General features: G+C 44.9%; 1 protein-coding gene across 3 annotated transcripts in view; it reads left to right on the top strand.

Annotated features, from left to right (window-relative positions):
• Positions 1-20,408, top strand: part of HEMK1 (HemK methyltransferase 1, mitochondrial release factors N(5)-glutamine) — a 65,325-nt gene extending 44,917 nt beyond the window's left edge. For 2 of the 3 annotated variants that reach the window (XM_077325939.1, XM_077325938.1), the window contains 5 exons: positions 3,934-3,983; positions 5,352-5,457; positions 6,520-6,615; positions 15,707-15,820; positions 19,408-20,408. In XM_077325939.1, coding sequence (XP_077182054.1) covers positions 3,934-3,983; positions 5,352-5,457; positions 6,520-6,615; positions 15,707-15,820; positions 19,408-19,450 — 409 coding nt within the window. In that variant the 3' untranslated portion in view covers positions 19,451-20,408. Of the gene's footprint in view, positions 1-3,933; positions 3,984-5,351; positions 5,458-6,499; positions 6,616-15,706; positions 15,821-19,407 lie in introns of all 3 variants that reach the window. The other variant, XR_013229090.1, reaches the window with a different exon arrangement.
• Positions 20,409-27,315: the final 6,907 nt, after the last annotated feature.

The raw sequence follows: 27,315 nt of genomic DNA, 5'->3' as shown, positions 1-27,315 counted from the left end.
GATCTTTGGTTGTCCTACAAGTCTCCAGCTAGATTTGAATTTAGTAGCACCCTAGAGGAGGTGGGCTCTCTCAAGAAAACAGATTGCAACTGGAATGGGCAGCTCTGGATGGATTGAACATCAATATCAAATTCCCAGGAGGGTTTGGGCTGACTATTCATACCTTACTGTCCTCTTGTAGTGATCTTTGATTGGAAAGCCCATGTTCTCGCATGTGGTGTTAGAAGAAAGGGTTGGCTCAGGACTCCATGCAGCAGAACTAATGGAAGGCTCCCAGGCCTCCTCTTTCACCACCTATGTATCCTGGCCCCCAGCCAGGTTCCGGCTTGTGGTTGAACCCCCTCCCCCCCCAACAGCCAACATAAAAAATGCCCAAAGAGCAATCCCTCATCTTATTGTAACCCAAAGGGATGAAATAAAATGAAAAGAAAAAGGAAGGGAGACCACCAAGGAAGCAGGCAGCAAGAAAATCTTGGTAAACAAATATGCTACTTCAAATGAGAGGAATGCAATCCTGATTTTTCTACCCTTCACAGCAAACAAACAAAAACCAGATCACAACACAGAGGAACCCAGGGCAAAACAAAGCCCCCTGGCCTCTGCTAGCTAAGCAATCCCACATACACACACCCAGCAGCAAAGCACACCCTCTCTTTCCAAAACCATAATGCTAACAAAGAGAGTGTATTCTTGTCCTACACTTGTAAGGATTTGAGTTTCTGTTGAGATTCTGTTGATGGCAGGCCTGTCATGCTTCGGTGGGTCTCTTTGTGTTTCCAAAGCTGGAAAACACTGCCTCCAGCATTCTAGCATTTTTGCTCTACATTGCTGAGTGGGTTTCATTTTCTGAATGTCCCCAAGCTGCGTCCAAATCTCAGATTTATTTGAAGACCCTGTGCATGTCAAACATTGCCTCCTGAGCCCCAATCTAGCCAGAATTCAGCAGGAGTTTGGGCTCATCATGCAGTTTGTGCCCATTCCTCAGTGTTGGTAATTCTGGCAGCATAGATTCCACCTTGAGGTTTTTGCCATATGGACTGCTAATGCATGGAGAATTTAACTTTTCTGGATGCCCCAATTAGGCATACTGTATCCCTAGCAACTAACACTGCAGGATTTGATAAGGAATTTCTGGTGGGAAACAAGCATGAAGCTTAGCGAATCACCTTTCATTTCTGGTTACTACCTTGAGATGCTGCCAAAGCTTATGCCCCTACAGCTGTTTTCCACAAAACCAGCATGATAGGTCATGTTATCATCTAATCTAAAACAGTTATGGGTTCATCCACTCTTTAAAGCTTCATGTTATAATGTAAGTATTCCCCTGTAGGCAAGGCTTGGATACAAACTATTCTCTGCTAATGAATACCACACCCATATCTCACAAAGGTATGGGCTTGCAGTATGATTCGATGGGGGGGGGGGATGCTCCCTTGTTACCCAGGATTTGCTTTGCTTAAGATTTCCGGTGGTGAGAACCTGGGTACAGCCATGGGATTTGGTGTGTCTGTGGTGATTTCTACCAATATCACTGCTGTTGTTGTGTGCTACACACAACCTAGTTCCACAGTGACCTCTATCTGCAGTGGGTTGGGGAGCAGTGTGCTCTGAAGAGGGGAATAGTGCACTTTGAGAGTAGGAGAGCACTTTAGATAGGGACCCAGCCTTTTCAAAAATGGTGATGCTGACACTCCATTAAACTTTCTCTGTTGCTGTTTGTATCAACTCTAAAGTGCACTTAAGTCAGATTGATTTCATTCTGTTTTAAGTGCTCCTCAGTTTCTCCTTTTGAGTACTTGGCTTTATGTACAGACTCATAGAGTTGGAAGGGGCCATACAGGTCATATAATCCAATCCCCTGCTTAGTACAAGCTCTTCCTAAAGCATCCATGATATCTGTCCAGCCACTGCCTGAGGAGAGCTCACTCCCTACTTTGGCAGCCGATTCCACTGCTGAACGATTCTGTGAAACAGTTTTTTTCCTAATATCTAACCAATACCATTCTGCATGTAGTTTAAACCCATTACTGAGGGTCCTATCCTCTGCTGTCAACAGGAACTGCTTCCTGCCCTCTGTCAAGTGACAGCCTTTCAGATATTTAAAGACAGCAATCATGTCCCTTCTCAACCTCCTCTTATCAGGCTGAATATTCCAAAGTCTCTCAGCATTTCCTCATAGGGCTTAGTCCCCAGACTGAGATCAACCTTGTCGCTCTCCTCTGTACCCTCTCAATTTTGTCCACATCCTTTTTGAATTGAGGCCTCCAGAACTGTACACAGTACTCCAGGTGCAGTCTGACCAGCGCAGTACACAGTGGGACTAAGACACCTACTCCATTATCATCCCTGTGACTCTCTGGCCTATAGTTTCCCAAGTCATCACTCCTCCCTATTTTGAAGATTGGGATAACATTCACTTTCCTCCAGTCTTCTGGCACATCTGTAGTCCTCCAAGAGGTCCTGAAGATGGATTCCACACGCTCTCCAGAATTCTTTGAGCACTCTAGAGTGCACACTATAGCCAAGGGGATTTTCAACAGGTGCTTCTCAACAACCTCTCTGTCCATGTCACCCTGCCACCCAGACATTAAACCTTGCCTACTGCCATCCCCAGAGGTGTATATATGCTTCTTCAGGGGGGAAAAAGGAGGCAAAACAGGTACTGAGCCTTTTTGCTTTCTCTCTATCCTCTGTCAGAATTCCTCCATCTTTACTCATACCTGAAGAAGCTTTTCTTTTTATAGTGGGCCTCCTTCAGCTCGCTTACAGCTTTGGCCTCTCTGATGACTGACCTACGGAACAAAATAGCCTGTCTCCTTTCATTGTCTTTTTTGATAGCTCAGCTCAAGCTAATCTGTTCCACTGCTCTTCTTTTTTCATGACTTTTGCCATTATTGGCCCTGTGCTTAGAATAACTGTGCTTCAGCACACATATACGTAGCTCAACATCTTCCCTTTGTTTTAAATCACTTTTCAGAACTTATCCCACCTAACCTAAAGCACAAATCTTAAAATAGATATAAGTTGGATGTGCTTTGGCTCTTAAATGTGAATTAGAAGTGGAGATGTGGGCAGACTATATTAGCAGCATAGAATCTTCTGTGGGATCATCCTTCTGTCTAGTGCATTTTATTCTATCACAGAAGTAATAAGGAAATTCTGTGGCTTGAACGCAACCCAAGTCTACTGCACGCAGTAGGATTTTCCCCCTCAGAGGTAACCCCTCCCCTGGTAACCTAAAATGCTAATCCTGGAGGATGGTGAGGCCTCAGGAAAAACATGAGTTTAAGAGCTGCAGCAGATATGGTGACCTGGCAAAATCACTCAACAACAGCACTACCACCATTTATGTACATGCATCTGTTCAATTTGATCCATATTTCAAGTGATCACACAAGGTACATCTACAAACTTGATGCAAAAAAGCAGCAATAAATCTAGAATGAGTATTGAGAGGTATAATGTGGCTCCTCCTCAGGCTGGAGCAATTCCATTGTTCCATTCCACCTCTGGGTTGTCTGCTCAGGAGATAATGAGAATTTTTTGTTTGTTTGTTTTTTGGCTGCCATACTTGGAGAGTTCCTTGGGGTTAAATTGGGTTTTTCATGAACTAAGTATGTCTTATTGTGATCCACCACGATTCCCCAGAGAAGTGGCAGGATATAAAACTAAAAATGAAAGGCAAATAAATAAATAAAACAATACAATTTTTACTGAAGTCATTTTGGGCCAATGGGCCTGCAAGACCTGAACTGGCATCCATGTCTAGCTATGGATGGGTTGGGCTCTCCACAGATGCATACTTCCCAGCATTGTGTTTGTAAACAGAATAATAATTATTTACTTTGTAGAGTGACTGGGGAAGTACTGCAGTGATTGCAAAGTTTATTGCTTAAAGAAAATTGTGATTAGTTGTAGAATTCCTCTCCATAGGTTACAGCTGCAGAAGAGGGTAAAAATTCTTCATCATGATGTCTTTTCAAGTAAGTCCCTTTCATATATCATTTGCATCTGTCATACATGAAAGGGAGGTAGAATGGCCACATCACACGGTAACTTGCGGCATACCATTTTCAGTAATAACTTCTGAATCTTCAAGAAATCTGAGCATTGGAAGGGAGCACATTTACGATAATATCACCCCAGGGCATTCATGTTGGCAAAAGCATAGGAGGTACAACACAAAGCTCATATGGATACATTGATTTATTTTTAACTTAATTGATTTTAATTACTCATGTGTAACTCACCCTTTTTGTTAAATCCCTAAGGGAAGTTAACAACAATCAGTTAAAATTAAAATCCATACAAAAAGAATGACACCCTGCATGCTTTAAAGAGGAGAGAGAAGCCAAGAACAAAATTGGAAATGGCAGAAGGGAAAGAATATGCCTTGCTATTAAATGCTTTTCTAATGAGCACGTAATTTGCCTCATGCCAACTGCCAACACAGATAAAGCAGGAGAGAGTTCCAAAGTCTCAGTATTGCTGGAAGGGAGTCCCTATCCGACATAGCCACCCACAAGATTTTCAGCAGGAAGGCCTGGAAAAGCTATTAAATGGAAGCACAGTATTTCTGCCATTTTGTGAACAATTTGAATGTTGGGATACTTACCTAGTTCCAATTCAGTAACCATTCTTTGGTCTCTGGTGATTCGTCTCCTATCTCATTGACTGAAGTCTTAGCCGATGCTGCCATTTTACCAGATTATTCAGTATAAATATCTAGATACAGTCACAATTTGGCTCATGAATCCCTTTAGGAGAAATTCTAAGCATGTCAATTTAGAAGTAAGTTCATTTTATTCAATGGGGCTTACTCCCAGGAAATTGTTGTTAGGATTGTAGCTCTTTATTATTAAAGGCTGATAGCCTAGCTGCTTGTCTCTCCCATCAGTAGGAAGTAACATTAACTATGGTATATTCTAAAGTTAATTTTTAAAGCCAGTCTGATACAATACTTGTTCTTTCTTTAAACATTGTTTTAATAATGGTTGTTGGGTGGGATTTGTTTATGTGTTAAATTATAGGGGGGGTTAAGTCTAGGGTTGCATGTTCTGGCACACTTCGGCGAGCACCGCAGCCCGAGGCAGCCAGTGCCGCAGCATGGAGGGGAGGGGTGGCGGCAGTGCGCCAGCTGGCTCCCCTCCCTTCCGTGCCATGGCGCAGGCTGCCTCAGGCTGCAGTGCTCACCGAAGTGGCCAGAGCGCGCAACCCCAGCTAAGACATGACAAACTACCGAGACTGGATGGGAAATATGAGCATTTAAGAGTCAAGAAATTTAATATGGATAGTAATGTTTTGGTATATTGTTATTCTTAAAATGTGTTCTTGCCATTTCTTTGATGCAGGTTCGTGGGAATATTTGCTGCCTTGGGGCTTGGTAGACACAATTGTCAGTAATCCACCTTACATTTTCCATGAAGACATGAGTCACTTGGCGGCAGAGATCCTTCGGTAGTCAGATACCTTTTAATCTTGCTGCTGCTTTATCCCCTCCCCCCCTTGCTCTTTGAAGATTTCTGGGATACCTATATTGCTGTCAGCCACTATTATTATTTTAAATTATTTGTATTTATCAAATTTATTTCCCACCCCATCTACTCTCAAACAGGACTCAGGGTAGCTAACAGCATGTAAAATACAAAGGATTAAAATACAATAAATACTTTTTAAAATGTAATTAAAAACCAAAGATCTAGCAATGCTAAAACTAGGAGCAGGTTAAGGTTAAAGGTTTAGGATAGAACTAGATCTTGCCTGACTTCAAATCACAAATTTGTCATGAAGTTTACTGGGTTTCATAGGCCAACCATTCTGTCTCAACCTGGCTTAAATTTCAAGGGTTGTTGCAAGGATAAAAGTATAGTGTGCTCCCTGATAATAAGGATGTTAGATGGATCAAATTCATCCCTTAACAGTGTGAACCTAAGAAAAGTTATACCTTTCTAAGCTGTTTGAAGGGTTTGACTCTGCTTAGGATTGCAGTGTTAGAAACAGGGAATACTTGAATCTTACCAGGGCATTTCTAGTTAATAATTTCCAAGCACTGCAATCAGCCAGCACAAAATGAAATCAGGGTGTGGGCTTCATTTTGTCCAGTGATCAGGTAATAATAAATATGTATTCAATAAGTTTCCTGGACTTTTTAAATAGTCCTTGCTAAACTGACTGGTTAACAAACTCAGTGCAAAAGAAAGGTTAGGGGAAAGGAGAACAGACACATTCAAATGTTTTAATGTAACATCATGACCAAGGAGAATAACCACAGGAAGTACGAGGAGGGGAGGAAATATGGTTGCCATCTCACCCCCTCCTCAGATGTCTTATGGGTGGCATTGTCACTGAGGGAACAATAGTGACAATTCTGTATCAGTACTTTCTATTTTCCATATTGTGTTCTTGCAGGGTTACTAGAAGGACCTGTCCTTAGCACTTATTTTCAGATGACATTTGTTTTGTTTCTGTTAGTGATGTTGGCAAATCCTTTATTTTATAGATTTTGCCTTTGGTTTCTAGCTATGAGGACCTTGGTGCCCTGGAAGGAGGACTTGATGGGATGAATGTTATCAAAGAAGTTTTGAATCTCACTTCTTACATCCTCAAAGATTTGGGGTGAGTTTTCATGCTGGCTTCCTTTTAGACAACAGATGGCATCTCAGTTGTAGAGCTCAGAAACTGGGAATGAGGCCACTTGATTTTTGCCATTCAGCCTTGCAGCCCAAAAAAAGAAACTTGGAGAGAGAGATAAATGGAGTTGTATAAATCACAGCAGCTTCTGTCTTTCCTGATTCCTTTTCTATCCCTTTCCCCTAGACCCCCTCCTGAGATGAAATATAGCATACAAGTGAACGGTGACATCCTAAGCCTTTCTACTCTATATTTATTCTTTCTTCCAATATACAAGACACAAGGAAATCCAAAAACAGGAACACACCATGTAGAGTTGCAGGACGGGGAGCAGTATTCCTGTATTTGGGGAGAGAAGAACGGAATTTTGCTTTATGGCAATCTTATTACAAAGTGGCCTGCTAATACAATAAAGTTACTGTAACTTTATTTTCTAAAGTATTACTTTATGCCTATTTCTAAATAATTATTGGTTCCAATCCAATGCAATCACACATCCCCTTCCCATAGATTACACATAGTGTCATGTGTCTACCACTTACCTGGCTTTTCTTCTAATGGAAGAAATACAAATTGGAGGAAGTCTTCTTTAGGGTTGAGGAATTTCCTGTAGCCTAAAGTAATACATGCTCTGGTGCCCTCTGAAGGTCACTAGGTACGTTTCGGTACCATTGAAGTCAATGGTCTTAGAAGGGTGTTACTGTGCTTAGAATGACACTATGTCACTGCAGTGTAAGGATGAGAGAATTTTTTTAAATGATAGAAAAAAAGAAGGGAATGTCAAATATGCACCAAAAGATGAATTAAAATACGTCCATGGGCGGTTGAAGAGGTTCTCCTTATCTTTTCAAAAGTGACCCTAAAAGAATGTGTTACAGAGCTTTGAAGCAGTTCCTCTGGGGAAAATAAAGATGAGGAAGGAGACATGGTCATAAAATTGAAGTCCCGAGCATCTAACAATAGAAAAAGTTATCTAAAAATTATATTGTGTCCTGCTGCCAGTCATATATCAGAAGGTGTGACTTGCAAGTGATAGGAATATGCCATCAGCTAGAAAAACTAGCTGTGCTAGTGCTCATCTAACCAAAGAGTAGGAAGAGGGAAAACTAGTAGATGTGGTAAACAAGTTTAGGAAGTTTCTCCTAAGTGTATGCTTGATTAACCATATAATTACAAGGAGAGATTTGGCTGAGTCTCCATCCAAAGCAAAGAAACATGTTAATACACGGCAAATAACCTGAACAAAGAACAAGCCACTGCCTCATTGCATAATTAGCCACAACTTTCTAGAAGATTGTTTCAGACTTGAGGAAAACTACAGAATAACAAGTAAAAAAATAACAGTTCTTTATACTTTGATCTCTTTGTACTTTGGAGGTTGAAAGAGTCTTGAGTCCCGCTCAACAGGAGAATTTCTGGAAGGGTTAAAAGAGGCAGTGTTTACATACTGTTCAAAAAACCATCTCTGCACCCTTGGCAGCCTATCAGTTATCTCCTCGTCTCGCACTTAGCATTTCTGGGGAAGATGCTTGAAAGGGCTGTCATGGACCAACTGTCAGCATATTTGGAAGAAGCTTCGGTTTTAGACCCATCCCAGTCCAGTTTCTGGCCTGGCCATAGGTGCTAGTCGCCCTGACGGACAACCTTCGTCGCCAGTTGGACCGGGACAGGTCAGCACTGCTTGTATTATTAGACCTCTCACCGATGCCAGGATCAGAGGGACTGCCCTTCAGTGGCTGATCTCCTTTTTCCGGAATCATGGTCAGAGGGTAGCACTAGCAGAGAGTTCATCAAGCCATCACCAACTGGCATGTGGAGTCCCTTAGGGCAGTGGTCCCCAACCTTTTTATCACCAGGGACCGGTCAACACTTGACAATTTTACTGAGGGCCGGGGGGGGTAGCCGTTTGCCGAGGGACGTTGCCGCCGCCTGAGCCCCTGCTCCACTTGCTTTCCCGCTGGTGCCCCTGAATTCCCACCGCCCACTGGGGGGCGCTGCCAGCAGCAGCTGTGCAGTGCCACACCGAGGGGGAGCCCCAGCCATGGCAGCCACTGGAGAGCCAGCGGCAGAGAGGCAGGGCAGCCCCCAAGGCAGCAGCCGGGGAGTGGGACGAGGAGGACCTGCGGTGTCATGGCCCCGTCTCTAGAGGGTGCCTCTGCACCAGCTCCCTCGGAGGAAGAAGTGGAGGAGCTGGAGCAAAGCAGCAGGGTGCTGCTTAGAGAGGCAAGTCCCGAAAGGGAGCCACAACCAGGTCCCAGCCAGACAAGCACCATGCCCTCTGCACCAGCATTACCTCAGCCTGCAGCAACACCCCTGAACAGCCCAGACTCATCTCCACAGCGCAGGAGGGAATGCAGGAGGACAACGTTGGCAACACGCAGGCAAAGTGCTCGGCTTAGACTAAAGCAACAGGCTAGGTTGGGCTCAGGTGGGGCTCATTCATCGGAGGAAGGCTGAGTGCCAGGTGCAGCCACTTGATGTGACAGCTCAGCTTGTTCTTAAACACAGCAGAAGTGCTTCTTAGTGTGGGTGCAACCTTGTGCACATGTCCACCCGTTGCCTTGACTGGTTTCCTGCTCACCTACGTTTCGGCGAAGCTCTGTTTGACTGATTCCCGGCTTGACCCTTGCTTCACCCGACTACGCTTTGATTGAATGCTCCACAGATTCCCGGCTTGATCTTGGTAAAGATAAACAACAACTCTTTCAGTTCTCCTTTGAACTTTGTCAGCTAACAATTCCTGATAAGACCTGGACTGGACTTTTGACTACTCTCTGGTACGCACTTTGAACTTGCTTGACTCGGTAACCGTGCTTGCCCTTGCACTAACCCTGCATGTGCCCGGCTAGGGCAGCGCACGCGGCCCTGTACTGACTGATCCACGGATCGGTATCGGTCCCCGGACCAGGGGTTGGGGACCACTGCCTTAGGGGGCAGTTCTCTCTCCAATCCTACTGAATATCTTTATGTGCCCTCTTGCTCAACTGGTATGGAGGTTTGGGCTGACTTGTCATCATTATGCTGATTAAATCCAGCTCTCCCTCCTGATGGACGGCCACCCTGACTCTCTCCCAGAAGCATTAGCCAGCTGCCTGGAAGCAGTGATGAGGTGGTTCAAGCAGAGTTGTCTGAAGCTCAGACCTTTAACATCGGAGGTCTTGTTGCGGGACAGGAAGGATCCAAGTGAGGAAGGGCACCTACCCAACCTGGATGGAGTGTAGCTATCAGTGGCTCCACTCCATCAGGAACCTGGGTATGATTCTCTATGCCTCCCTCTCAGTGAAGGCTCAGATCATGATGACAGCATGGCTGGCACTACCACCTTCACCAAACCAAACTACTAGTGCCCTATTTGGCCCTGGAACACCTAGCTACAGTAATCCATGTGATGGTCACCTCTAGACTGGACTTCTGCAACTCACTCTATGCAGGCCTGCCCTTAACCTTGATATGGAAACTACAACTGGTCCATAATGCAGCAGCCAGGGTCCTCACAGTAACACCATGGAGGTCCCACATTTGGCCCATCCTCTATCAGTTGTGCTGGCTTCCGGTCGAATTCCAGATCAGGCTTAAGGTTCTGATTATCACCTTTAACGCTATATGTGATCTGCACCCAGTATATCTAAGGGGTCGCCTCTCTGCCTATATCCCTCAAAGAGCCTTACGCTCTACTCCCTCCAAGTACCTGGTAATCCCTGGCCCCAAGGAAGCTCGCTTGACCTCAACTAGGGCCAGAGCTTTCTCCATCCTGTTCCCAACTGGTGAAACAAGCTCCCAGAGGAGATCAGGGCCATAAAGGAACTTGAACAGTTCCTCAAGGCCTGCAAAAGAGAGCTCCTCTGCCAGGCATTTGGTTCAGGTCAACCTGATCCAACCACTTCCCATTGCCCCTGAGCCTCTGTCCTATGGTAACCCACAGGGCCATCAGTATGTATTAGTTTATCTACTGTTCTGCTATGTTATCTACTGTTACCACCGTATTATTATTGTTACAAATATTGAGTTATATGTATCGTACCTGTTTTATGTAAACTACCCTGAACCTTTGGGGACGGTGGTATATAAATATAATTAATTAATTAACAGTGCTATTTTAAGCAGAACTACAATGTTCTAAGCCCATTAACTTCAATGGATTTAGGAAGAATGGCACTGACAGTGTATATAAGATCAGTAAGGAATTGAAACATGATATTTAGCTAAATGCCCCCTTAGTAACTATGCAGCAGCCTTCATGGACCAACAGCAGATGGGGTAGGAAAATTTAGTTGAGTTAACCACTCTAACAAAACAAAAATAGTTCTTAAAAAAAATTAACAAAAAAACTTTAAAAAGAAGAAACATATAATTAATTAATGATAATGAAACTGGACATGTGAGAATTCCACTGCTAAAATAATAGGGAACAATAGTAGGAAACAAAGACAATATTATTAACAGCAATAGCAAAAATATTCATGGTGTATTAGCACAATGTAACAGGGAAAACAAGTCGATGAAAAGACCTTTAGTGTAGACAAAATATTATTCTGAGTATGTTCTGTAAAAACCCTGATGTAATGGTGTTCCAAGTGCTACATTTTGAATCATCCTGATTCATGAAAAACATATTGATTAGAAAATGCCCATTTGCTGAATTTGTAAATTAGTGGCATATACTGGAGCTCTGAAAAGGGCAAATCCATTTTCCTAAAGAGACTAGCTGAAAATTGAGAGGTTTTTTTACATACACTAGCAAGGCTAAGTTGAGAGTAGATCTGGACAGTTTCAGATTGATCATCTCATATTCTGACAACCATGATTCTCCAACCTAGTACAGTTGTCAATAGTAACACCCTGGACCAGACATTCTGCATCAAGGCCCAGTCCTACACCAGGACCTAGCTTGACTAGAGCTTGGAAATTGAAAGGGCAGACGTAGCAACCTATGGTTTTCCCCAAGAAATAATAGACATCATGCTTTCCAGAAGGATATATGACCACAAATGGTGAACATTCAAAAGTAGGCCACAAACAAGGGGATAGACCCAATAACCCATCCTGGAAGGATGTTATGGCATTCTTACATGACTAGTGGAAGCAAGGCCTTAGAGCCAACACCCTAGAGAGGGAGGTTGCAACACTCAGTGCTGGGCTCCAGGCAACTGAGGACCCTATCCAGTAACAAACACAGCAGACAGTTCTTAAGTAGTGTTCAAAGCGAGATCCTCCATTGGGGCATAAATTCCCCATGTGGAACCTACCTACAGCTCTGTGAGCACTTACAGGACCACCCTTTGAGCCACTAAAAGCTGTAGAGTTAAAACTTTTGTCATGGAAAATAACCTTCCTGGTAGACATCACTTCAACCAGGAGACAGCCAGTACTTTCATCCAGAAGGGAGCTGTGCACCTTCCAGAAGGAGTCAGTGACCCTAAGGACAGACCCATTGTTCATCCTTAAGGTATATTCAGCATCCCACCTTCAGCAACCACTTGTGCTATTGTCCTTCTGCCTCAAGACAAAACACCCAAAAGGGAAAACCTGATACAAACTTGATGTGGGCAGAGCTCTGCACATTTATCTGAACAGAGCAGTGCCTTTCAGCTGCTCAGATGCACTGTATGTCTTGCACAGTAGCCAAAACCTGGGTGGGAAAGTGATGAAGCCAGCCATTAGATTCTGGGTCAAACAGTGCATAATCAAGGTATACGAGGCAAAGGGAAGGACACCACCGAGCAAGGTCCTGGCTTACTTGCAAGAGGGCAGCAGCAAGAACTGTGGCCCTGGGAGAAGAGATCTGCAAAGTGGCCATGTGGGTTTCTTTTTCGACATTCGTCACGCACTACCTCATCAAAAGCTTCTGCAAAAGCAACCCTCAGCCAAAGAGTGCTACAATAAGGCTTAACTAAGGAGAATAACACACCCCAGAAGTTCAGTTTGGGTAGAAGAAGAGGAGAAGAGTTGTTTCTTATATGCCGCTTTTCTCTATCTGAAGGAGGCTCAAAGCGGCTTACAGTCGCTTTTTCCTCTCCCCACAACAGACACCCTGTGAGGTGGGTGAGGCTGAGAGAGCCCTGATAATCACTGCTCGGTCAGAACAGCTTTATCAGTGCCGTGGCGAGCCCAAGGTCACCCAGCTGGTTGCATGTGGGGGAGTGCCGAATCGAACCTGGCATGCCAGATTAGAAATCTGCACTCTTAACCACTACACCAAATTGGTAAAACTAATCAGTTTGGATGACTTCCCTGAAAGAGAATGAAACACTGAACTTGTCTGAAGTATTCTTCTCTTTAGTGGGGTGAAATAATCCACTTCCCACCCAAATGAATTGGGGGAGGATGGACAAATAAAGAACAAGAAAGGAACAAGATGAAAGAACCAGCAGAGCACAGGAAGCACACAACAACTGGACACTCAGCAAGGCTTGTGCATGACTGGAGGGTCAACCTGCAGCCACTCTAGAGAGTAACCAGGCAAAATCTGCATAGCCCTACCTGAGTGAGCAGAGGTGTGACCTTAACCACCTTGGATGACTTTGCCCCACAAAAGAAAAGAAACCAATGTTTCAATCTAAGAAAGCAAACAAAAGTTTTAAGACTTCAAAAATAAGCTCTCTTAAAAATAAAGTATTTGAGCTTCCAAGAATAAACATTTGAAAGATGCCTGGATAATAGTTTGTTTGGAAAAAAAAACAAAACAATTGCCATGTTTCTTCCTGAGACAAGAACAGTGAAAACTTGTAGCCATCATATTGTTACATCTTTTGTGGGTTTTCAAAAAGTGCTGATGACTGAGTAGCCCAAAAAAAGCAACTTAAAATCACGCCTGTAAAGTGGAACCCTGAGACCTCATGCTTCAGTGATTATATCAGCACTTTTCATTTTTAGCCTAGAAGCATAACCACAGTTTCCTAGCATTTCCACTTTTTCATTTGGGGCTTTGTTTTATTTTTGTCTTAGAAGCAGAGGAGGCGTTGACAGGAAAAACAGTTTTGCCAAAGACACAGAATAGGATCTACAGCCATTTGTTAGTGTGGATGAGTCTTTGCTTGTTTCAAAGGGAGTGTTTTGTGTGGGGGGAAATGTGATTTTTTGAGAAGCGCTTACTGCTGGGGTTTGGCTGTTTCTCTGTCAATTTATTTGTAGCCTGCATAACTACTGTTACCAAATTGAGGGAAGCAATGTTTTTTTTTTGTGGCGGTGCTGAATACCAGTACTGGAGGTAGAGGGAATTGGAGGAAATCAGGGTGAACTTATATATAAGGTACCAACCCTCCCCACTTTTATTCTCTCTCTCTCTCTCTCTCTCTCTCTCTCTCTCTCTTTTTTTTTTTTACAAAAAAACTCCCATTGGTTTGGGCACATAATCAGTAAGATGGCTATTAGTGTGCTCTTGAAATTTCTGTTTTGAGATTTCTTGCCTGACTGACAGTAATTCTAGTAAAAGGTAATAAATCTTTATGCTCTGGACTGAAAATCTGTAAACCGCTCTGCAGGAGCAGTAAGAATAAAGCCCTAAGGGCTAAGTGGGCAGAGAAAGGGGCAGGGCGAGTCTGGGACAAAAACTCGAAGGGCCCCTCTGAGTGTCAGTCCGGGGCCATTCGGGAGCCGCGCAGCAGAGAAGCTTCACCGCCGAGAAAGGAGCAGGGCCGCTGCGTCAAAGATGCAGCAGGCCTGCTCCTTTCCCTGTGCTGAAGTGGTGGAGTGGAGTGGGAAAGGCTTCACCGAGAGGAAAGGAGCAGGCCCGCGGCCCTGATCTTTTCTCTGTGCTGAAGCCAGGGCCGGCTGAAGCGCCAGAGAGGAGAAGGCACCATGTCTGCACCTCCAGCCAGCTTCCCTTTGCCGCCCCTCCTCCGCCGCTGCCACCTCCTCCTCCTTCCTGGCCGGGTCCAGTGCACTCCCCACCAACTCGAGCGGCCCGGAGGCCGTGCGCCTTTGGCAGAATGGTAGGGAGCCAGCCTGGGCCTAGGGAGAAGGGGCGCCAGAGCTTCGTTGGGATCGACAGAGAGGGAGGGAGGGAGGAAGGAAGGAAGGAAAGGGCCCCCTGGGCTGGGGTGGGTGAAGGGACGGGGCTTTTAGGAGAGCAGCAAGACGTTTGGGCTTAGCCTGGCCATTTGGTAACCCCTCCCCCTTCTCCAAGGCCACCCAGGCCAGGGGCGCCCAGGCCGTGGGGGGAGGGCGAGGGGGGGCCTCCCACACCCAGCCACTGCCTTCTAGCGCCCGCTGTATTTTGGCTACAGCAGGCTTATATTCTAGTAACCAAATAATCCCGGAAGAGACTACACAGTACAGGTGATACAACACAAGTAACTATTTAAACTTTTCTCAGTTGCTTGAAAGGAGTTATCTGAGTGGTGAGAATTATGATTGTTACGAGTATGTAGAACATGAAGTTGAAGTCCTCACTGTACTACAACTCTCAGGGTCACTCAGCAAAATTGATTGGCAGTAAATTCTGGACTGAGGCCATGAGAGTGCTACTCTGTGTCATGTGCCCTTAGGGCTGAGTATTGATTGTGGCAGGAGGAGGTGGTAATCATAGGAGGTGGTAATCATCAAACAGACAAATTTCTAGAGGAGATCTGTCAAAGGCAGATCTGTCAAATACCAGCTAAATACAACCATGTTATGAAGCAATCGATCTCTGTTTAATAGATTCTGAGGGCAAGCAATAGGCTACGGAAATCTCCACCTTGCTTTGCTTATCAGCTTCTCAACTAATGTAGGAAGTGGAGTGCTAAGCTACATATGCCTTTAGTCTGATCCAGTACTATTTATCCCTGTACCAGCAGTCAGCAGCTGTAGTGGTTAATCAGATTAGGACTATGTCCCAATCTCTTTTCCATGAAACACGGTACATGACTTTGGGCCAGCTAGTCTTTGTCAATCTGTCAGTTACTAAACAGAGGGAAAGTAATGTGTGCCATCCTGAAATCCTTGGAGGAAGGGCAGGATGAAAAAGATTGATAGCAAATACTTCAGTATGCATTATAGATCCACTGATTCCACATTTTCATTGTATCAGTTTAATCAGACACACTAGCTGAAGAATTTTATATAATGAAATTTCTCACTTATCCTCTGCTTTTAGGAGCGTATTTCTGGAAGTTGACCCAAGACACCCAGAGATGGTAAAGACATGGCTTCACAGTCATCCTGATTTATCCCTGTTTGTGTCTGCCACCCATAAGGACTTTTGTGGAAAGTAAGTCTTGTAGAGAAGGGTTTACTAGTTTTTTACATTGTTCTTTGTACTTGTGTCAAGTAAAGTTTCATAGAACCAATTGCAAATAGGTAGGATGTGTGCAGTTTTAAGGATCACTGTAGCCAGGTGTTCTGGGGACAGATAGGGTGCTAGTAGCTGCAGTGGTCAAGATGAAAGAACTCCAGCTTGGGCTACTCTAGTGACCTGCATCTCCATAGACATTGAGGCGTACCCCATCCAGGCAGGGAAGGTACACCCCATCCAGGCAGGGAAAGTGCACTTCCTGTTCTGACCTTTTCCAACGCAGCCACAGTTTTAGGCAGCTCTGCTTGAACCAAGCCATCACTGCTTCCAAACATCTGTCAAATGTTTCCAGGGGGGGAATTAGGCCATCCATCCATCAGGAGATAGAGCTGGATGTCATCTGCAAATTGATGACAACCCAGACCATATGTGCTGCCCTGCTGGACTGCACCTGCACAGCTGGGAGGTTGTGCTGGAACAGAGTGTTTGCCAAAAGCCAGAGTCAGTTCAGGAGGTTGTGAGCCAAGGGAGTTCACAGCAAGCGGGATGGGGAGCGAAGTCTAGCTGAGCTGGGGTCAAGAGCCAGAGAAACAGTCAAAACCAAACCGTAGTCAAAGCCAGGGATAAAGTCAGAAGTCAAGTCGTAGGTCTAGAGCTGGGAGCATAAGAACCAAAGCCAAGGTTCTGAAGCTGGAAGCATAGTCAAGACTCAGGCTGAAGTCAGGAACTAGGAGTCAGGCAGGCAGAGCTTTGTCAAAGCAAACCAGAACAAGGAGTTGTTTGGGTAAACAGGCATGGAATATACACATTGCACCCATGAAGGACCTTGCCTCAAGGCCCTGATACAGCCAGAAACCGGGTGGAGCAGCCCTCAGCCAGAGAGCCTGCAGCTGGAATCAGTCTTTATTGGAGGAAGCCAGTGCACCTGGGCCCCATCTACCCTTACAGCATGCTGACAGGCATGCTGATCTTCTGACAGCTGTCAGGGTAGATCACCTGCTCCGACACTGCCATTCGGGGCTTGGTGGAGCCTTCACCTGCGGCCTCTGATGCTGCTCCTCCAGTGAATCTTCTGGGCTGGTAGCTGTCTTGTCCAGGGGCTTAGGCCCAGCCTGCGCATCCTCTGGGAGACCAGACAGCGCCTAGTCCATGACAGCTGTGTCTCCCAGTGCCTCTGAGAGATGCTCTGCCTCCGGAGCACCTCCTGGTGCCAGCTCAGAGGGTGAGTGCATGACACTGTGGCTGTGGATCAGCTGGGCCAGAGGAAGGACAAAGATGTTAAACAATGTAGGGGAGAGGATCACACCCTGCAGAACTCCACAAGGGAGCTGATGAGAGTGCATAAGATTCTCCTTGACAGCCACTCTTGTGTTCATTTGCTAAGAAAGGAGATCAGCCACTTCAAGGCAGTCCCACACCGGCGAGGCAGCAGGCTAACAGCTCATGATCAAAAATGACCAACATGTATAAAGTGTAAGCAGTGCCATACTGCCTCAGTCCAGCTACTGCTGAAGATTATCCATCAGGGTGACCACAGCTGTCTCCACCCCATGGCCAGGACAGAAGCCCGACTGGAAGGGATCAAGTGCCAAAGATTCATCCAAGAATGCTACAAGCTGATTCAATCACATCCCCCAGAAACACTAAATACAAGATGGGGCGGTAGCTGGTGGAGTCCTCTGGATGTTTTTTTCAGCAAGGGACAGACCACTGGCTCCTGGTTGCAAGTGGAAATGCCTTGAAAGCACTGTAATGTTGACAGCGATAGGGAAGTAGGGATGTAATTTGTGCCAAAGTCAGAGAAAAATATTTCTGTTTTGTCACAGCGTGTGTGAAGAAATGCCTTTTTAAGGTAGAGGTCCAACCTGAATGAAACCTTTACCAGGGAATTTTAAAAGTTTTTTCTCTGGGCAGAGAACAGGTAGGCAAGAGAAAGTCAGTCAATAGCTTTTTAGGCTCATCTTAGCTACCTCTTAAGAAATATTAATAGATCTAGCTAGAGACAATAAAGGTAAAGGTAAAGGTATCCCCTGTGCAAGCACCGAGTCATGTCTGACCCTTGGGGTGACGCCCTCTAGCGTTTTCATGGCAGACTCAATACGGGGTGGTGTGCCAGTGCCTTCCCCAGTCATTACTGTTTACCCCCCAGCAAGCTGGGTACTCATTTTACCGACCTCGGAAGGATGGAAGGCTGAGTCAACCTTGAGCCGGCTGCTGGGATTGAACTCCCAGCCTCATGGGCAAAGCTTTCAGAGGGCTGCCTTACCACTCTGCGCCACAAGAGGCTCTTCGCAGCTAGAGACAATAGGAGGGTCTAAAAACAAAGAACAGAGATTTGGAGGTGTTAAATACTAAATAGACTTCAGAAAGGAACTTCTGGAGGTTACCAGGAAAAGCTTCTTTGTCCCTGCCTGATTTGGTCAGTGGGAGGAGAATAGAGAAAAGATAGAATTCTTGGAAGCAAGAAGGAAGACCTCTTTAGTGCAGAGTCCATCAGAGCAAACAGAACTCTTAATTGAAGTTGGAGGAGGCAGCTCTTAGACAGATGGAGGAAGATACAAGGTAATGGGAATGCTGTGAAGATTTATAACTTTCTAAACTAAGGAGCCTGTTCTATTTTTAACATCTGATTAAACATGTATATATAGAGAGAGAGGAATTGCATTTTACCCATTTCTTTTTAATCCCTTGCTCAGTCTGGTGCTGTGCTAAAAGTATGCTTGTGAACATTTTCTTTTTAATAAATAGTTTATAACTTTAGATGCTGGTAGTGGTTCTTTGTACCACATACACCTCCACTGTGCTGGACATTATATTTTAAAAGGAGCGGCAGAAGGAAGGCAGCCTGTGGGAAGGTATATTCCTCCAGGGACGAACAAGGCAGTAAGCAGTCCCTGTGGTGACCAGGTGCTGGGCAGTGGGAGACACAGAGACAAGGCCTCAGAACTTGGAAGGGAACCTGGGAGTCCTGCCCCTCCCAGCAGGCAATTCCTTACAAAGTTCAAGTGATTACCCGAGATAGAAAGAAAAGCCTCTCAAGATGTTGGGAAAACCTTAGAGCAGTGGTCCCCAACATATTTATCACCGGGGATCGGTCAATGCTTGACAATTTTACTGAGGCCCGAGGGGGGGGGGGTAGTCTTTTGCCGAAGGGACGTCACTGCTGCCACCTGAGCCCCTGCTCCACTTGCTTTCCCGCTGGCATCCCTGACTTCCCGCTGCCTGCTGAGGGGCGCTGCCAGCAGCAGCTGCACAGTGCCACACCGAGGGGGAGCCCCAGCCATGGTGGCCGCCGGAGAGCACCAAAGGTGAGCTGGCGGAAGAATAGCAGGGCAGCCCCTGAGGCAGCAGCCAGGGAGGAGGACGAGGAGTAGCCGCGGCCCGGTACCAACTGTTCCACGGACTGGTACCGGTCCCCGGACCGGGGGTTGGGGACCACTGCCTTAGAGGACATGGTGGAATTCCACTACAGTATATTCCACCACAGCATGCATGAATTGGCAGCTTTAGTAGTTTCTCCAATGGGGGCTGATTTCTGTGGTTTTGTCTTTTTTTCTATACAGGCCAAGATTCCTGCATATCCAAAAATATCAGAGAAGGTCATGAATAGCTCTGTCCTCTCAGGATTTCTATCTTGCAAGATCAGTCTTTTGTGTAGTGCACAGTGCTGGAACAGGCAAAACGCCTGTGATTAAAACTACCAGACTATGGCTACACAGTCTGGAAAACTCACAACAACCATTTGAACCTCTGTTTCACTTTCTGGGGCTTGTTACCAGGATGTACTTTCACCAGCTTCTTCATGAACAAGTCATGGGCTATCTCACCTACAACCGATTGATGTTGCATTCTTGGATAGCAATGCCTTGCCAGTAAGGGATACCAGACAAGAAAGTTTCAGACTTTTATCCTAGCTGCATCCTTTTTTTGACATTGGTTTTTACCACCAAGTGCTTTACATCATGAGGAAGTGCAGTCGATAATCTTCTAAAGCCAATCAGTTAGAACATCCTCCACAAATCCTACTCTTCCTGATCCACAAAACTACATGCTAATACAAGCCTTATGAAAAATGAATGTTAACATGGAATGGGAGGAAGAACTGAACTTTGCATTGAAAAATCTGGCTTTGTTAAGCAGGAGAAGTGTTCAGATGTGCAAACCTAAGAGCCAGTTCCAGTTAGTGCCTTCCTGACTTTATTTCTGTTTAAGAGGGCTGGAGGGAAGCTTTTTTGTGCTCATCTTTTAGAATATCCAGTGTTGCAAATGCTACAAAAATACATGTTCATGGCAAGATCAATCGTTCAGGTAAACACAGTGATTGTACTATAAAGTATGTGTAACCCCCAAAGTGTACCTGTCTTAGATGTCTTTGGAATGTAAGGGTGCAACTCTGGTCTGTGGGCTTCAGTCCCTTAAGTGGGCAAGTGCATGGAATCATTCTTCATGGAGTTTGGGTACTCAGATGGTTAACATAAGAATTGTTTTATTAGAATGTATGTGTATCTTTCTATACATTGATTTGGTCACTGTGAATTTGAATTAAATTTAGTTCAAGTCCAAATTTAGCCGCTTTGGGTCAATTTCATTGCAATGGTTTTTCTGGTGCTTTTTTTTAAAAGAAAGAGTCAGAAACCAGGGCAGAGTCTGCACTTACTTTGTTTATTCCATTGTCAATCCTGTTGAATTCAGATTGATTTGCACTCGGGTCTTCCTCTCCCCCCCCCCTCCCCATGTCATGCTTTTGGTATATACTTTCTGAAATCCCTGCGAACAAGAGCCTTAGAAAGGGCACTCTTTACAATCATATATTGATCTGAATTTAGGAGAATCTGGTGTTGTCATAGTGTTCTTAAATCTATACTTTAAATTAATTTCAAATTTAGTTAATTGCCTCTAAGCGTGATCTACCACCCTTGATTTCACCTAATCAAGGCTCGTTTGGTAAGGGAGAGAATTCCAGCTGTTATTTTCCATAATATTGACCAGGACAATTACACACTGCCTTTGGCAGTGAGGTTTGATGGCTTCAGACGGCTCTCTTCTTCTGAAGTGGACAAGTTGCTGGGATCGGTCAGGGCGAACACTTGCCCCCTTGACCCCCATCCTTTCTGGCTCCTCAAAGGAGGTGGCCAGAGGATAGGAGGCCAACTCAGGGACATTATCAACTGATCCCTGGGTTCTGGGGAATTCCCTGAGAGGCTGAAGGAGGCGGTGGTTCGCCCTCTCCTGAAAAAGCCAACGCTGGACCCCCGGGATCCTGCCAACTACTGCCCAGTATCGCATTTATTATTATTATTATTATTATTATTATTATTATTATTATTATTATTATTATTATTTAATTTTTAGACCGCCCTTCTCCCAATAGGTCTCAGGGCGGTTTACAACATAAATAGTTAAAACACAATAAAATCCCCATAAAAACCCCAATTAAAAGTTACATATAACATATAGCGGCGGTGGTCACAATTCTGATCTTAGTTCAGCCTGGTGGAGAGAATAATGTTCAGAAGAGGGTGGCACCAATACAATAGATCTAACCATGATCTCGATGTTAGAGATCTCAATATTGGAGGGGATCCTCTGATGGATTAGTGGGAGAGCTGCCCTGGCCTCAACCATATGCCTGGCGGAAGAGCTCCATCTTACAGGCCCTGCGGAAAGCTGGTAGATCCCGCAGGGCCCTTAGCTCTTCTGGGAGCTCATTCCACCAGGTTGGGGCCAGGACTGAAAAGATCTTGGCCCGGGTCGAGGCTAGTCGAACATCCCATGGGCCCGGGACAACCAGTAAATTCATACCCGCAGAGTGGAGTGCCCCGCGGGGGGCGTAAGCAACCAAGCGGTCCCGCAGGTAGATGGGACCCAGGCCGCGTATAGCCTTAAAGGTCAATACCAATATCTTGAATCTGATTCGGAAACAAACTGTGGTAACCAGTGCAGATGACGAAGCACCGGCTGAATGTGGGCCCTCAAAGGTGTTCTAGTGAGGACCCTGGCAGCCGCATTTTGGACCAGCTGTAACTTCCGAGTCAAAGACAAGGGAAGGCCCGCGTAGAGCGAGTTACAGAAGTCTAATCTGGACGTGACCGTTGCATGGATCACTGTGGCCAGGTGTTCCGAGGACAGGTAGGGCGCTAGTAGCCGGGCTTGGCGAAGATGGAAAAATGCCGTCCGAGCTACATTGGTGACCTGAGCCTCCATAGAGAGGGAGGCATCAAATGTCACTCCCAAATTCCTGGCAACTGGTGCAGGTGTTAATTGCACCCAGTTCAGGCATGGGAGGCGCTGGTCCTGCCCTCTTCTGCCCAGCCACAGGACCTCCGTCTTGGAGGGGTTGAGTTTCAGGTGACTCTGCTCGAACCATTCAGACACTGCTTCCAAACATCTGGCAAATGGTTCTGGGGGGGAGTTCGGGTGACCATCCATTAGGAGATAGAGCTGGGTGTCATCAGCGTACTGATGACAACCCAGCCCAAAGCTCCGTACCAGGTGGGCCAGAGGGCGCATAAAGATGTTAAACAATGTGAGGGAGAGGACCGCACCCTGAGGGACCCCACAAGGGAGTCTATAGGACCGCGAGAGCTCTTCCCCCACAGCAACCCTCTGGGACCGGTTCTGGAGGAAGGAGCGTATCCAGCGCAAGGCTGTGCCCCCTATCCCCGTACCTTGTATTTTATCTTTTATAGTTTATTTAATCATTTTAAGATCTGTTTGGTTATGTTACCCCATGGCCTATTTTATTATTTTGTTGAAATTTTAAACCTCCCTGCTCTGTCATGGGAGTTGATTCGGTGACCTTGGACCCATCTCAGCCTAACCTACTTTACAAGGTTATTAGGAGAGGGAAATGATGTAAGCCAGTTTGGATACCATAAGGGAGAAATCCAATGACAGAGCTGATCTTCTCTTAAAGTAGCAGGGATACAATAGGAATAATTGATAGTTTCTCATCCTTGAGACTCGGCTTCTTGGCCAATGTCCCCTAATAAGGAAAGTGTATTGTTTATCCCCTAGAACAATGAATATAGAGTCTGATACACATTAGGCAAAACAATTCAACACAGAAGCATTTCAGAAAATATTAACATGGCAACCTTTGAGGGCAGATTATGGCATGGAATATTTAGAGCTTAAGTCCTTGCAATCTTAATAGCATGTCATTGCTTAATAAAGCTTCAGCCAGGTAACACTACTGTTTTCTCATTTTACATAACCATATAAATTAATACAGATCATTTGTAGTCAATTGGCACACATTTCAATTCTTTAGAGCTGCAGCAGGAGAGGATGTTTTCCCCCGCCCGTTTCTGAAATAACATTTGCAGAGGCTGGCTTTTGTTTTCCTCCTGAATTTCGGGGGGGGGGGGGTTCTTCGGGGACAACAGGAGGAATCTGTTTGACCAGTTCAGCTTTCCTGGAAAAGGATCTGGAAATAATGTGGTCTTTGCCAAAGTGCCAGGAGGCGGCACAGTCATTCCAACTGCAGCCATTTTAGTCATCACAGTTTAAAAGGCTCCCCAGAAGAGCCCCAGTTTTTTTCTGAATCAAACTCGGAATGAAAAGTTCAGCCTAAGTTAACTTAATGCTAGGCTTGTGATTAACTTCACTCAAACTGGGATTGTTCCCAGCTGTTTTGGACTTCTGAGAATGGATTGGGGTCAGGATGAGCAGGATTTTCCCTGCAATTGGCACGTACTGAAGTGACCAGGAGAAAAGGTGAGCTTTTTAGTATCTTGGTTGGCTCAAAATATACAGATACATTCTTAAGTAACTGCAGCCAATATGGATAAACTCTCTCCATGAACACCATAACACTAAGACAGTCATGTCTTGAACAGTGGACTGCATAATGTGCCCATCTTTCCTGAAGTCTGGGAAGAGAAAAAATGTGTTATTTCTAAGAAGCATTTCTATGGCCCTTTGTGTGCCAAGTGAGACAATTTGTTTTCACATGACTAAGAACAGGAAGTACAGAAACTTTCTCCCTTTCAAAGAATTGAATGCCCTTCCTTGACTTCAAAGCTATCTTTCCAAAGTTCCAGGAACTGAGCTACATTACCTTCATGTTTCTTTAGACCAATGACTCTGTTGTTTTCGTACTTGAGCTACCTTTGCATCCCACTTAGGCAGTTTACACACACACCGGTCTCCCTGTACAACCAGTCATCAGCATCTGTTCCAAGCATCCATGTCCTTTACAGTTTGCCACCCAAAAGGTATTCAAGGAGAGACTGTTTTTAACAAAAGTAAAACAGATTCCCTGACTTCCTCTGTTTTGTTTTAGCTGTTTCATCATAAAGTCCTACGACACCATCAGCATAAGGAATAAAAAAAGCCAGGGTTGCCTTGCCATATTGAACTTAAGAGGCCACCTGTCCCAAACAGTGGCAGGGACATGATCATTCTTGAGACTCCTGTTTCAGAAATTGCTGTGGTGGCATTTTAATCCGAGAACAGGCTTATGTTTCTTTCTCCATCTTCCCCAGCATGACTCCCTGTCAGGCTTAAAAGGATATTCTGAATATGCAGCGACAATGGCTACTGGTTTGTGATGATAAATGCTGCAGCTACCAAGGGTGGATTTTCCCTTTTAGTCACTAAGAAACCTCCCTGTGACCTGGAGCCTGGTGGCCTGGAGCAAGTCAAGCCCAACCCAGCCAAGCCACAGCAGTGCAGAACGCCGTTAGTGGTGTTAATAAGCTCATCCTGTGCATCTTCTTTTGCTACCACAGGCTTTTGGGAATCTTGAGGTAGAAAGTATAGAGAAAGGCTTTCCTCTACCTGACACACTAAAAAGCTGCTGTTAGCCAGAGAAGAATATACTGATCTAGATAGACTATTACTACCATACACCATAAATACAAATATATGGGGTTAAGATAAGATTCGCTAAATGTTTTAACATGCTAGTTGCTCAGCCTGAAGCATTCAGCTAATCCCACACAATTTTATATAGGAGAGCAGGTCAATTTTTTTGCCAGCAAGAATTGATTCAGACCAAAAAATGTTTCTATTATATATCCTTCCATGGTCCTATTTTGATTGGCAAAACAGGAACCGAGAAATAGTGCTGTCCAATCACTGGTATCTTTATCTAAAAAACAGTGCCAGTAATCCTGAAAGTAGGATTCATTATATGGTCTGATTCAGTATATGAGATATGAGCATATATGGTCAAGCTAGTACTATTGACAACCATGAATTTCCCAAGCAAACAAAAAAAAAGAGGGGAAACAAACTCAACCCCAAATATTCCAATTTGCCTGTATTCCAATTTGCCTGGTTGATTTTAAATTCCAGATTGGAATTGCACTAGTACAGGCATCATGAGAAGGAACCCATGGCCTTATATATAATATTGTGAAAAATATAGAATGTGTTCTGTATATCTAATGTATTTCTGAACACTGAGGGAACATTTCTGAGAATAGAAACAAATCCACTTGGAAATAGAACTTAACTCACAAAGAAGGAGTCTCTGCCAGCTGATATCTTTGGAATGAACACAGTACTTCAGGAAAGGATAAGATATCCGCATGAAGAGATAGTAGAACCATTTTACATCAACCAGGATAAACCAGATAGTTTACATGTTGTGTATGTCTGCAGGCTGTGAATGGCCCACGGTTCCCATGATTGTTTGTTTTTGTTTGTTTGTTTGTTTGTTTATTGGACTGTCCCCCTTGGCCCAGACATCTGGGGGCGGTGTACAATAATTAAAAATCAACATGAATTAAAAACACAAGCCTCCAGTCATCTGGCGAGTTATTCAACAGGAGAGTCCAGCAGGCCACTCATCAGGAGGTACAGCGGGGCCATCTGCGTATGGATGGCACCCAAAGCCAAGCCTTTGGGCCAACTGGGCAAGAAAGCACATAAAGTTGTGAAATAACATTGGGGAAAGGATCACAACTGCAGGACACACATTGGAGCATCTGGCAATGGGATTAGTCCTCCTCAATCGCAACCCTCTGCCCTTGACCCTGGAGAAAGGAGACCAGTCACTGTGTAGCGCTGTTCCCTGGATTCCAGTATTGACAAGGCAGTGAGCTAAGAGCTCATGGTCTGCAACATCAAACGTTGCCATGAGATCTAACCTCGATCCAGCTGCCTCCGAAGGTCATCCATCAGACCTAATGGAGTCTACAGCAGCTTTCATTACAAGGTGATGCTTCTAGGAAGTCGGGTGGGCCAACAATTCATCTCAAAACATGTCTGTACTACATAGCTGCATTTTCAGCTATGTTGATTTCCAGATCAGGAACCTTAGGAACTGCATTTTGCTGATAAGCTAAGCAATTTTTCATATACTTGGGAAGCCATGCTAGGTAAGTCACTTTTAGATCACTTCAGCTTTGTAGTGTAAAGTGTGCCCTGTGATGTCAATTGGAGTTTCCAGTACTGGTATTTTGATTTGTTGAAGGTGTTCCTTGATACAGTCTTTACAGAGCTATTGTGGTGAGGTAATTAATATATTGGGCTACAAATGGGAAGACTTGGTTTCAAACCCCTGTTCTGCCATGGTGTATACTGGCTCACTTTGGGCAAATCAACCTAACCTATCTATGGTTGCCAGTCCCCAGTTGAGGCCTGGGGATCCCTCAGTTTGGTGCCTTTTCCCTCCCTACTTCAGTGGTTTAAGAAACTGAAGGCACTCCCACCCACACTCTGGCAAGAAGCTTGGGGGAAAAAATGATGTTTTGATGTCACATTCTGGGTTTGGGGGAAAACTCTATGGTAAGAATCTAATTCTACCATAGAGTTTTGCCCAAAACCCAGAATATTGCCCCCAACATCACCAACTTGCCTACAGCTCTTCCACGTGACATAGAAATGTTGTATTTTTAATAAATTCCAAGGAAACACGGGTTGCAAGTCTACAACAGCACTGGTACTAAGAGTGAGGGAAGGACTTTTCTTTTTTAAAGGCTAATGACTGAACTCCTTCTTCCCCCCTGGTTTTCCCCTCTTCCTCATTGAGGTTGGGGAATGTTGCAACTGACTTTTTAATTACAGCCTCTAGGCAGCCCTCATTATCTTTCTCATTTTAGGTCTGCTGTATGGTTGTTACTGCTTAATGGAATTTAAAAAAAAACAATGTTTAGCTACCTAGGAAGTCACAGAGTTAAGAGTGCAGGATGTAAATGCTTAAGAAAACCCAACTATCAACATGCCAGGTGCTGTGCAGAAGTGTTTCAAGCCTCTTGCCAGAACAACTGTACCTAAGTTCATTCCAAACTCCCCCACAGCCTCTCTCCCACACCCCACCTTGTCTGTGTGATTTATCTCGCCTTTCCCAGCACATGTGTGTTGCTAAGCCTGGACCCAGCCACCTTTTAAACTGCACACAATGGCACAGTGCTATTCCCAACTCACAACAGAGCTTGGTTCCCACTCCTGTCTCTGCCACCTGCCTTGGCCGCCTCTCCAGGTTAGGTGATATAGTATTCAAAGCAGCATTTAGGATG

The sequence above is a fragment of the Paroedura picta genome, chromosome 3 (assembly GCF_049243985.1).
Source record: "Paroedura picta isolate Pp20150507F chromosome 3, Ppicta_v3.0, whole genome shotgun sequence".
Classification (NCBI taxonomy): domain Eukaryota; kingdom Metazoa; phylum Chordata; class Lepidosauria; order Squamata; family Gekkonidae; genus Paroedura; species Paroedura picta.
This window is presented reverse-complemented; position numbering and strand designations above follow the sequence as displayed.